The 13307-nt window shown below is 42.9% G+C and overlaps 1 protein-coding gene across 4 annotated transcripts in view; it reads left to right on the top strand.

Moving 5' to 3' along the window:
* FGF12 (fibroblast growth factor 12) overlaps positions 1-13307 on the top strand; it is a 228185-nt gene that overhangs the window by 150233 nt on the left and 64645 nt on the right. For all 4 annotated transcript variants that reach the window (XM_037407492.1, XM_037407493.1, XM_037407494.1 and 1 more), the window contains one exon: positions 5672-5775. In XM_037407492.1, the coding sequence (XP_037263389.1) occupies positions 5672-5775 (104 nt within the window). The remainder of the gene's footprint in view (positions 1-5671; positions 5776-13307) is intronic.

Consider the following 13307-nt stretch of genomic DNA (forward strand, 5'->3'; position numbering starts at 1 on the left):
CAGTCTGAGTGAGTCAACATTTTGTATTATATGAAGCTTCCTGTTACAGCTTCAAAACAAAGTCACATTTTTCACTTTGGAAATGCCAATATAAAGCATACTGACCATTTTTCCCCCCTTTTCTTTTCCTCCATACATCTCAAATTTTGACCACAAAAAAGTCAAAATTCACTTGTCTAAGTGAAGATTCAAGTGAAGGCTTGAAGATTTACTTTACTGATATTTTCTATTTTAAAATATTTCTCCAGAAGATTTCTAACTAGCCACTTGGAAGTCTGTGTAGTATTTCTGTGCAAGGGCAAAACTCAAAGACTAGATAAATATTTCTTGTCCGTGGAGGCAGGTTGCTTAACTCGCATCCACTGGCAGACAAGGGTTATCTTGATGGCCATGGCAGGATCCTTCACGCCCTGGATGACAATTTATTTTCCATGCAGAAGCCATCTTAGCACAGCTAAATACTCAGTGAACACCGTGTTCCATACATTGCTCTGTTCTGTAGCCATACACTGATTATTCAAATTACTGTTATGAAAGGAAGCTTAATTTTCATGGAATATATTAGGTTGGCTTACTTTGGCAAAATAAACATTCAAAATGAGACACTACATGTCCCTCAGATATGTCTAATGCAATTAAAAGTTCTAATAAAAGTCCAGTTATTTATATAATAGGAACTGCTAATATTTAAGCAATTTTTAAATTAATTATTTGGTGCCCATTTTGTGTGTGTGTTCTTGAGAGGCTGGTGACATTTATTTTCCACCTCCTGTCACTTAAAGAAAAAGGGGGAAAAAAAAACCCCAAAACCAAAAAACAAACCCAGAAGCCAAGTTCTAATGGCATTTGAATAGGCAGCCAGCCAGCTCCCCGCGAAACAGTGTTTGGGACATCTGTTCCTTATACCATGCAGTTAAAGGCACGCCATCTTAATGTAAGCAAGAAGAAAGATTCTCTGCCTATTTGCATTGGGATACATGAAGAATTTTTTTTAATTGAAGTGTAGCTTCATGGTATGTGAGGTCCTTGTTTGTGTTCTTAGTAATGTTATACATGAACCTGAATTTGGGGCAGTATCTTTTTCTTCTGACCTCACTGATCTGAAATGGTCTTTCTGTTGTCAGTGCTTGCATCATTATTTCCTGGGCTAAGCAGGGAAACATGCCTTCTTTGTGAGAGGATCTGGACTTCTTTGCCAGCATAGTCCTGCTGAACATCTAAAAAGCCTCAGCAAAAGGACAGTACATAAAGGATAGGTCAACTGTGCCGAGCAGGTGTAAACAGCCCAGCATATCTAGGATATGGTTTGGGGCTTTTCAGCCAGAAAGAAAAAGATTGAGTGAGGAAACCTCTGGAGGTTTCCAGCCCAACATCCTACTTGGATCTGGGTTATCTTCAGCTGCACAGAGCCTTGTCTAGTTGTTTCAGACTCCTCTAGGAATGAGCTATTCCATAGCTTCGTAACCTCTCTGATTCCTGTGCTGCACTATTCCCATTGTAGAGAATTTTCTTTATATCCAGTCATAATTTCTTTCTGAGGCTTTTGTCTAATGCCTCTTGTCCTTTTACTGTGTTCCTTTGAGAAAGGTCTGTCCCTGGCTCTCCATTCTTTGAGCTAAGAAAACCCAGTTCTCTCAGTTTCTTCTCTCATACGTGTTGTACCACAGCCTCTCAATCATCTTAGCAGCCTTCCTCACTCCTCTCAGGATCGTAAACCTCCCCATCTCGTGGTGCACAGAGACTGCTGTCACCTATTGCATCCTCCATTAGCTTGTCTTATGGCACAAACGTCTTGCTCCAGAACAAATCACTTGGTATAAATTAGTTTAGCTCCTCTGACTTACTGCTTAAATCAGCTGAGCATATGGACCATGTTATATATGGCCTGTCTTGCCTTACTCTTCCATTTATGTAAATAAGTTAGCCCAGACCCATAGCTAAGTATGCATTCACATTTTAAAAACATCTTATGCAGCTGATAAACTCAGATAATATAACTCACTGATATAACAGTGAACAACATACTCATGGCCAAAGGGTTTAGGACTGGAGTGTGCTAGAAATAGTATCATCAGTAAGCAGGGTCAGACATACATCTACTGATAGTTGAGAATGGTAAAATGTAATGAAGGAAAATAGACAGAAATATTAAATATCTTAATGTTTTCATTTCTGCCCATGAAGTAAAAGAGCCTGTCCGTTACATGCAGTTGCAGATGGCACAGAAAATGTACCATTTGCATTAGAGTTTTAAAAGCATTTGTTAAATTTTTTTTCATATCAGCGTGCTCTACTTCCAGTTCTATTCTACCACAGCTAGTCCTCTTCCCTGTCACTAAATCTGCTGTTTCATGTTAACCAGATTATTTTTTTCCTGACAAAAAGAGACATCTTGCTTTTATGGTTGGTCAAGGGTTTTTCCCCTCACATGTTTACATTTTTACAGTAAAGCTTAAAGCTTTTAAATCTGTTCTAAAACAGGATTAAATAATTATTTAGAAGCATGGTAACAAACTTCAACTCCTTCAAAGGTATTTTAAGATTTAAGTGTAGAAACAACGCTGATAATTTACCAAGTTTTGATTGATCCAAACCCCTTTTTTAATAGGGGAAGGCATTTGCTTCCTAAAACTTCTTTGGCTGTCAGTTACCAATGTCAGATGCATGTCCTTCTGTTTGCCTGCCACTTGCTCCCCTGTTCTGCAGTATGTTGTGGGAGATGCTCTGCCCTGCCTAAAAGCCACGATTGTGGGTATTGCTACCATGGTCTGCAGCAGTGTCCCAGGGAGCTTAAGAACCAGCCCTGGTCTTGCTGCTGTAACTCCGAGCAAGACAGGATTGTTCCTGTGATCTGTTAGCATGTATAGGTGGAAAGAGAGAAATCTGGAGATATATGAGTGCTTCCAAGTGGAGCTTCTCATCTACTAATTCTGGGTATTATCACCTCACTGCCTAATGAATGCTTTGGATGGTCTGTCACGGGTTTTCTACGCAAGACAAATTGGCTGTAGGGAATGAATGATGATGCCCATTTTGTTTCATTATTAGCAGCAGTATGCTTCATTCTTCAGTGGGGTAAAAATTAGGGAAGGGCAATTGCTTATAAATAGCCTTGTTAATTGCAGAGGGTTTTAGACCTTCATGGTAGTGAGAAAGTGATGGAAATATAAGCTTGCTTTGGTTAGTGAGCTTTTTAATGGTAGAACTGTGCTATAATGCAGCTTTTTAATGCTGAGTAGCTACCCTGTGGTGTGTTTGTCTCGTCTGGGGACAGTGTCCGAGCAGCACTGTTCTAGACTCTAGTTGGTCACAGACCAATACCCAGGCTGGACTTCATTTGTCATATATATCTGTTGACATTCTCCTATGAAATCACAAATATAGGCACTGGCTTTGGTAAGACACAAGTCTTACAAAAGCATATGGTTTGATACGTTACTGAATATTGTGCCAAAAGCATGAGAAGGGGCTGAGAGTAGGTTTCTTTTCACCAGACTCAAGGTGCCTCCCGTTTAGGCAGCTCACCAAGGGGAGTCATCCAGTCGTCCTTGGGAACTGAGTGAGGAAAAAGAGCATTCATGTGAAACTGGGACTGATTAATCCCTTTTTGGAGACAACCCCAAAACCAGCTCAGCCAAGGCACCTGTTAAATATCTTGAGCAAAGTGGCTTCCTATCTCCCGTGCTTTTTCCAGATTTTACTTATGAGAAGCTATCCACCTCTGACCTTTAACCAAATCCACCAGAGTTCAGGTTGAATATAACCCATTTCCCGTTAAGTTTCATGCACCCTTTGGGCTCTGCTGCTTTCTTTAGAAATTGTGCAAATACTGGGAATTTGGTTCAGATTTTGTAGTCTGAACCCCTGGCTGCATGGAAAGAATCAAGCCACAGTTTCAGTTCTTCCCCCCTGCCCTTCTTTCCATATTGGCTATAAATATTTTTTTTTAATTTGGAAAGGAATCCAAACACACTTCTGTCTTCTTCCCTCTGCTAATTCACAGGCTGCATGAGGGAGGTTCTTGGGAAGCATCTTGTGGTGGAGTTAAATCCATGCATTACCTGGCACATGCACATCTAACCAGTTTCTTCAGGGCAGGAGGCTGATGTTGAGCTAGACTAGATTCTCTCCAGTTATACAAGGATTAACATTAACTTGGCCTGAGGAGCTTTAGAGTTTTGAATGGGCCACTTCAGCAAAAGCTGCTTTATCCTTCAAGGCTGACGTTAAATCAGCAGTGGTCCATCTTCTAGGGAAAGAGACACTGGGAGATGGCACAGAGAAGGAAGACACTTTCTCCTACAACCATTATGTGAAGACCCCTTTATGCTGTGCTTGCTCCAGTGTGATGTCAAGCATAAAACTTCATAAATCATCTATAAATAAGTCAGCTAGAGGATGATGTCATCAACAGTCAGCTGGAAAATAGGAATGCTCCACTGTGTGCTGTGTCACTCAGTCTTTCCCCTGCACTCTGCCCAGTCACAGGTCTCCCCTGAGTCAACTGGAACATCCCAAAACTCTTGAAGTTTCAAGCAGGCTTTTGAAAATAAGTGAGTGTGTTAAACCAGTAAGAAATGCTTCATGAATGTGGAAGGGGCAATCTGACCTCATGACTAGGGAACCGGAAAAAGTACTCGTTTCAGAGCAGTTGTGCGGGAAGAGACCTAGAGTCAAGTATTCCCATTGTGTTTGTGCTCACGTTTCTGCTTGACCCTGCTTGACCATATCCTGAGCTCCTTGGGACCAGGTCTATTAGCTTTTTGTAAGTGGAAGCACAAGGAGCCCTACAACACCTGGATACTCTCGTCCTATAAATCTCAGTGGAAACAAAGCCATGGTTGACTATCAATGCTGACAGTCCTCTCCCCTTTGAGCCTGTTCTTTTAGAAATGCAGTAATAGCCTTGACAGTACATTAATGTATATGCTCATGGGAAAGGTATATGAGATACAGGGTCTACTTAGAATCAAGCAATAAAATAATTAATTGGGAGGAAGTGGTTGCAATGCTTTAATCAATAAGACTGCAGTAAAATTGTGTATTGAAAGGTCTTGCCCTCTTCCATCCTATATAGTGCTGCTTCTGAATGAGGAGCAGCGCTCAGGTCCTGGAGTGGAGTGCTATCTTTTTCTGACTCTTTCTTCATTCCTTTGACAGCAAGAGATCACATGGTCAGACACACAGTTAAGAAAATTTGCATTCTTCTGGCTGTTTGCTGTCTGTATGCTCTTTTTGTACATGGCGAATGCAAGAAAGTGTGACTAGGTTTAAATCTGTTTCAGGGTGAACTAAACTTAAGTTGTGTTGTTCTTTGCCATGGGCAAAGACATGTACATGCGCAGTCACCACAGATCAACTGGCCCACAGAAAGCCATTGAGATGCACTAGCTTGAGTGCACACACGAGCCCTTGGCATTGCAAAGGCAGTGATCAGACTGATGGGTGTGTTAAGGCTTCTGGGAGGCAGCCAAATTCAGTACTTTTAACCATTTTCTTTTAACATTGGCCCCACAGCTGCAGACCTTTCCTGTAGCTGGAAGCAGGACTTTTGATTCTAGCTTAATATCTTTGGTTAAAGTTCAGGAGTGGGGTGGGCTGACCCTGGGGCAAAAAGCAGCAGTGGTCACACAGGGTGATGTTTCCATAACCTTTGCTTTTCTTTCTGCAGCCCTTTTCAATCTAATTCCTGTGGGTCTTCGTGTGGTGGCAATCCAAGGGGTGAAGGCAGGTCTGTACGTTGCCATGAACGCTGAGGGATATCTCTACAGCTCAGTAAGTACTTTGCACTGTGGGGTCTTGGAGTGGTTTGGTTTTGAGGGAGGAGACTGCATTGGGATTTGAAGCTTTTTCTGAAGATGGTCATGTATTGGCAAACCTTTAAAAGCAGGAATGGGGGGAGCTGCTGCAAGGGCATGCAGTATTCACTTTAAAGTGTCTCCATGGAGATTCATGGCAATATCTCCTGACCTGTGAAGACAGACACTGTGTGCCTTTGAGTAGTTACTTAATGTAGGTCACGTTGTAGAGGAGATTGTGTGGTTGGCTGGTTATATTCTGGTTTCACATTTGTGAAATGGCATGGACTGAATGGAATTGCTTCTGAATTGTGCCTAGATAACTGATCCTAGGTGGTGCCCCAATGGTTCATACTCTGCTTCTGACTGCAAAGTAAATCCTCGGCAATATCCTGACTTTATTCAAATGGTTCTGGACTATTCTGTTGGCAGAATTTCCTTGTATTTGTGTGGTCTTTTTAATGCACATGAAAGTGAGGCATTTTTTACTGACTAATTCCCCTATAACTTTCTTGGATGGCATGAAAGGGCATGAGGTTATTCATAAGATTCTCATTTGAAGTAAGTAATTGATTTTCACAGTGAATAATTGATTCAGTGATTTATTAAATATGGCAGGCCTTTGCCAGAATTTTTTATGCTTCAAATAACTTTGCTCTAGTTCTGCATAGTAAAATGTGATAGTTAATAATACACTTCTCATTTCTGTAGTTATATCTTTAAAGTGTACAGCTGAGATTCTAATCTCATCAGCCTTTGTGTAAATTTACACAGTGCAGTGATTCTGCTCATCTAGACATTTACTTTGCTTTACAAGCATACATGAGAATGGAGGTAGGACCACTGAAAGGACAACAGTTTGAGTTGCTTGTGTGTGCAATTTTTCTGAACTCTTACAGTCTATCTTTGTCTTGCTCACATGGTTGGGATTTCCCCCGTTCCCTTGGGAGGTAACAAAGGTCTGTCTCCCCAGCGGCAGGGTGGAAAACAGCAAGTGGGTATGTTAGTATGTCTGGCGAGATAGGTCTCAAAACTGGCTGCTTGTCAAGAAAAGACAGAGAGATCAATCTGGATCTCTGTGGATGCCAGACACTTCCTGTTCTTTCATAGCCCAGTAAACATAAATGACTGCTTCTAAATAAATTACATTGGTTTACTAACAATGAAAACTTCCTCTTTTTGTAAAGCTATCAGAGTCCTAAAGGTAATAGCAAGTGTGGTGTGGTACTGCATTACTGTGCATGCTTCCCTCTAGGCACATAGTCGGGGGTCAGGACTGATGTTTTGCCCTGTCTGTGCAGTGCAGGGCATAAAGTGTCCGAGTCTGGTGCTGAGGCTCCTTGTAGCACTGGTGCCCCATGAAATGAGGACTGCAGAAGAGCAGTGTGTCACAGCCACGTCCTGTCCAGAGGGGTTTTTTGAGCAATGAGAGGTCAGCATTTTCTGAGCAAGTAGTGCAAGGGGAGGGAAAGGTGTGGGGGTCAGGCAAGAGAAGAACTGGAGAGTTGGGAATGTGATGTTTGACAGCTGAGAAATTAGAGACAAGGCAGAGAAGAAAATTATCTCTTGCTAGCAGTTGTGAGATGATACAAAGGGTGGGAGGGACATACCAAGAGATGGTGGGCAGCAGGACCGTGTGTCCAGGAAATTTATTAGCTAGTCATACAAAGTGCCCTAAAAGGCACCAGATCATACATGTATTTGAATGAGGATGGTTTACTGGGGCCTACTTATTCCCAGCAAGTGTAAATGTCTTAAGCAGGAAGGTTAATCACGGAAAGCTAAAGATACACCATGGTGGCTGGTGGCTAATGAAGTGGACCTCATTACGTGCTGCGGTTTGATGGCATTCAGCTCTCTGTGAACTAATAAGAGTTAAAGTGTTAATTTCATCAATGTGATCCAAGGTTTCTGCTTGCAGTAAGTGGATGCTACTGGAACATCTCTACCCCAGGGAGATGGAACTAGCTGGACGCTACTTCCTTCTTGTATTGACTGCTGGCTCTGTCTTACAACAGTAAATCAATGAATTCACTGTGCTTTGGAGCAGACCCCAAGGCAAGAAACAAGAACATTTGTGGATAAAGCCTACTAGGAGCAGGCAGTATGGGCCAAGCCACACATAGCTTCAAAGACAAGGGATGAGACCAGGCTCCTGTAAAAGAACTGGGTATGGCTGAGAAGAGCTCAGCCTGTTCAAGCAGTCTCTTTTGGATGCTGCAACTTTCCTTGTGGGGCCAGGATCCCACTCCAAGGCAACATTTGGTACAGCTGTGTCAGTCTTGAAGACAGTGCTGGGGAATTGCTTTGGCAAGACTTGATAGTCTGTTCCTCTCTGGGGCGAGCAGGGCCCTCGGCCATGCTGCCTGGGCTTGATTGCTGCCCACACCAAAGGACACATTGTCCCTGTTCCTTTGCTTAGCAGAGCCGAAACTACAGCTTTGCTCTGTCTCAAGCCAATCTCCATTGGTGCTGTGCATGTACCTATTTTTTTCATTAGCTTTTTCTGAGGGATTTCTGAAAAAAATGGGTCAATAATCCTCATAGGTATTGTTCACTCATGCAGATTAATTGATAAATGAACTTTCTCTGCTGCTTGGCTGCCTGCAGTCTGTCCCAGGCCTAGACTTGCTAGCACTTTATGACACCCTCAAGCCCAGGACTGCTTTCACATAACATGCAACTGTCCAGGGAAATGTGTGTGGTCTTTTTTCCTCCTGAGTGCAGATTGTGGCTGTAACTAAACACGTTGTCGCTGTGGGTTTGCTTTGGTTTTGTTTGGTAAAGGTTTTTTTGATGATATTTAATCTGTGTGTGTCAGCTGAGACCTTGGCTGACATCCTCTGCCCTGGATCAAACCAGAGGCTATTATCAGCCTGGTCTGAGATGGTTTGTGCCAGCTCCTTCTGAGTTTGGGCCAACAAGCTCTTGAATTAATAGGTTTCGAATAACCAGCCCTTTGAAGAAGGCCTCCTAGTGTTCATCAGCACAAAAGCAGGGCTGAGTGGGGTCCTCTGAAGCTGAAATTAGTGGTAAGGATGTTTGCAGACATGTGCAAGGCCCTGCTGTCTGCTTGGCCACATTCATAACTTGAGCAATGAGTTTCCTCATCTCTTCTCTTCAGTTAGGGATGGGCAGGAACAGTGTGGAGTTAGGTTGCTGGATTTAAGCCAACTACAGATCCCCAGCCAGCCTGAGAGGCCTAAATGCATTAGATACCAAAGCCTCTTTGCTTGCGAAGCAGCTGTTGTGACTTTTGGGCATTGTTTACTTACACCAGATGCCTGATTTATTTTTTTTTTCCAGACTAGCTTATTGCTGCCTCTGTGGTCTGCTGGGGAATTACGTGCTTAGTAGGCAAGAAAATCAGGTCTTGGTCTGAGGCACCTGGCTTTGTGGACAGTAGGATGCAAAACACTGTCTTCATAGCAAGCTTGCAGAGTCATTGGTGTGTTCCCACCCGATTACTTGTAGAGCATCTGTAAATTCCCTGATGGTGCATGAAGGTTTTTATCGGCACCTGTTCTGGGGAGTGACGTGATTCTCCCAAGGATCCACTATTAGTATTTTATGTCAAAGTAAAAATACACAGAATGAATGAAGGGCAGTGGGTATTAACTTGTGCTGTCTTAGCGCTTGAGAAGCTTAGACCAAAGGCTGGTTTTTGCAGAGGAAAGGGAAACAGAATAAGGAAGGTACGTCCTGGTCCAGTGAGTTTACAGCCTAATAATAAGGGGAGAAGACACAGAACATGCTCTCCTGTCTCTGTCTGGAGTTAACATTTCCACCACCAAATTAATTCTTATTCCCATTAACCCTTCTCTGTGAAGTTTCTCTCCTCTGTGCCCAGCTTTCTCTCCATTACCCTGGCTGCAATGGCTCACAGAGGCATGAGGAAGGGAGTGCCTGTGACGTGTTTTGCCTGAGAGGCAAACCCAGTTCTCCTGGAACAGATGCTCCTTGTGGTGCTGTACAACCTCCACAGGCCCACCCAGTCACTCAGAGTATAGTGGAAATGCAGTTCACAGTATGATGATATGTATAATTCAGTGGCATTATAGCTGGGGTTGGTTTTGCCCCAAATGCATAACGCTTCTAAAATGTACTGCTTTCAGATATTCCTTGTTGTTTAACTCGGAGTTCTAATTATTTTTGAAATGGCAAATCATGATACATAATTTATTGGAAAGACTAAGAAAACCCTAGCAGAGATACAGAATACAGAGGAAAAAAAAGTTGCTTATGAGAGCTCAGTATAGTTTTACAGTGTAAACCTGAGAGTTTGAAATGCTGTTGAAATGCTGAAATTAGAGCTTGAATCACTTCAAAGATTTCTGCTAGTAAGGGAATGATTATGCACAATAAAGAAAACTAAACAGCATTGAAAAAAACCCAAGTCACGTTAAGACTTCTGTGTGTCTTGGCATTTTCTTTTTCTCTGTTTTTTTTCTCCTCTATCATTTTGCATAATAAACAAGCATCTGGGGAAGTATGTATACAAACTGTATTTTTTAATCTGCTTGCAATGCTATAACTATTTTGCTACAACTCCTCTAGAGTTGCTGCACTTCTGTTTACATCATTTCAAGGTCAGGGACTGGAATCAATAATGCTGCGTTCTCTCCCCTAATAGGCTTGGTGTTAAACCTGCTCCTGCCAATGCTGTTTCTTTAATTTTCTATTTGACCTCCAGTGGTGCTAGTTGATTTGGTCAGAAGTATAGCTAGGCCAGGCAGATATCTTGGACATCTACCTTTCCACAGCAAGAGCCCAATGTAACTTGCTTTTAATTTTCCTCCAGAGTATCTACTCTTCCTTGCTGGCTGTTTAAAGGGGCTCACTGAATGAAGGCATTAACTGGGAGATGTAAAACTCTTCGTGTCCCCTGGCTTATTCATGAATATGGAGGGAACAAAATGGATGCTCGGGGAATTGGCTGTGCTGAGGCAACCCAGCCCCTGGGAGCAGATTCCTGCCTTGCATCGAATGTTCCTAAAATACTGTTCCTGGCAGGCACCCTCGCATGCCAGTCTTTGTAGCACGGGAACTTGTAAACACTGCTATCAATAGCAAAGTGGTCCCTTCTCCCCTTGGTGAGGTGCTGTTGCTCATATTGCTATGCCTGCCTCTCAGGAGCTCTTTGATGGTCCAGCTTTCCTTTCAGCCCAGCAGAGCGAGCTCCCCTGTCCTGTGTGTGACTGGTGCAAGTTGGGCAGGATTGGAGCTGGCCTACACCAGAGCTCAGGGGTTATTCAGGATTCTGTAAGAGCTAGAAATGGCTATGACCTCACTTGGCAGGACCGCCTGGACTGCTTGTCAGAGAAGGAGATCTGAGACTGTGCAATACTGTGGCTTTTTTTTTGAGGCAGATTTACTATCTGACATCCTGTTGAGGGACCTTTATTCCCTGAACTTTCTTAGCATAGCACCATGGCAGAGCTCCAGTGGGGAGGGTGCTGCTCTGTACGTTGTATCAACATCTGGAATGTTAGGTAAGACTTAGCTTTTGCCTGTTGAATCAAGAGACTGTTCAGAGGACAAAATCAGTTAATAGCAGGACCTATTCCTGTTTTCCTTGCTAGCTGTTCCATGTCTTATACGATAGTAGTGCAAATTATAAAGAATAAGTGTGCTTCAGCAAGTGCCTTCTCTTAGCCTTGGTTGTGCAGGATTTTTAGGAATGTCCTAGGTTCCACCACCATGCCAGCTGCAGGAACAGCGATGGGACATTCTTCTTTGTGAGCAGTAGTCTGAGAGTGTTGGGATGCGTTATGATCTTTTGCTGAAATTTCATTTTGGAAGTAAATCGGGGAGAAAATGCTCCAGTGGTTCAGACTTGTTTAATTTGACACTTCCTCGAAGAAATGTTACATAATCCCATTTTGAAAGAGATTCAGAGTGTTTTGTGTTGCTTTACTGATCCCAATAAAATCAGAACAAAATGTTTAGATTTTGGTTGAGATTTTTGATCCCACATGACTTTGTTGGAGTGTGGAAGGGGAGAGGAGAGTAAAATGCCAGTGGGGAGGGGTTGCTCTAGATCATAAGGCAGGCAAGAGTAGAAATCACAGAGACTAACTGGTCTTGGCTGCCGTCTTCTGCATAGCATTTCTTCTGCTGACTTCCTTGAGGCCAAATGTACATGCCTAACCTTAAAAAAGCAGGTAAGTGAAGTCTTTGAAGCAGGTGCTAATCAGCAGTAATGTTGCATAGAGCTTGCCCATTTTTCTCCTGTGCGTTGTTTGTGTTCAATTAATCACTGTAGGGGAAATGATGGGGTTAAATCAGAACGGTCAAGGGCAATATAATGTTTGAGTTGAGTTTTGGAAGGCAACTCTAGAAAAAGTCTAAGGATGGGACATAGTATGCAGTGAAGCCCTTAGTTTGCAAAAATGATGTGTGTGTGGAGCACTCGTCCCAGCAAACAAGAGCCAAATGCTGACTGTCACCATACCGCTCCGGAGAAGCAGTCACAGCAGAAGTCCCTTTCATTGCTTTCCCTTTGCGTCCTGCTGGCTAGGGCATGCTGGAGCAGCCAGTAACTGAGCTCCTCTTCTCTCCTTGGGCTGTTCCTCAGACTCTCCAGCCTGCTTTGCTTGGTTTTAATGCCATTTAACCAGTGTATGTTCTGTCTGTAAATAGTGCCATTGTTAGTTTTCCACAAGTGAAACCTAGACAAGACTCCAGGATGTCATAAGTGACAATGGGGCTATTATTAATATTTTGTTTTGGAGTAGTAGGAGGCCAAATACTGTCTTTCTTGGGTCCAGGACGCTGATATGAAAAGAAACAAAAATTTTGAGCAAGGACATGTTTGACAGAGGTCAGGTGTGTGTTAATGAAGTAATTCAGATCTTCTTTCTGATAACACCAAACTCAAATATAGAACAGCTCAAACTAGTGAATGGTGTGCCTTTGCCAAACAGTGACTAATGGGTCTGGAGTTGAATGCAGGAGATGCGACAGTCATAGGCTAAGAAACCCAAGGAAAAAACTTCACTGACAGTGTGCGTGTAATTATAACTGGGAGCCAAGTGATAGAGAACTTTTAAAATGAGGAACATTGTTGAATTGTAATGTGATTTTCCAGGGGAAAGGAAGAGAGATTCGAAGTACCTGGGCTATTTCAAGCCAGACTGGTTGCATCAGTGGGGAACGTAGTGTACTGTAGCAGAGAGGCCTGGATGCGGGCCTGCTTTGCTGTGAAAATGTACTGTCCTGACTAAGCATTTGCAAAGCAAAAATAGTTTTTCTTAACTCCCCAAATGACAGGAACTGAGTTCAGGTCCCATAGCTCTTTGTTACCATGAATCCCAAGATACAGCGCTGGCTTCTGGCACCTATAGTTACATGGCACAGTGCCTCACAGGAGTCTCCTGAAATTGGTGGAGTAAATGCACTCAGTGGGAGTTATGAACCTGGCCCGAAATATGCTTGTACAAGATCTGGTTCAGCAGAGCGCTGAAATTGCACCTTGATGCTTTGCTGAATCTGTGCTCCCCGGCCTGC

This window comes from Falco rusticolus, chromosome 13 (genome assembly GCF_015220075.1).
Source record: "Falco rusticolus isolate bFalRus1 chromosome 13, bFalRus1.pri, whole genome shotgun sequence".
Classification (NCBI taxonomy): Eukaryota; Metazoa; Chordata; class Aves; order Falconiformes; family Falconidae; genus Falco; species Falco rusticolus.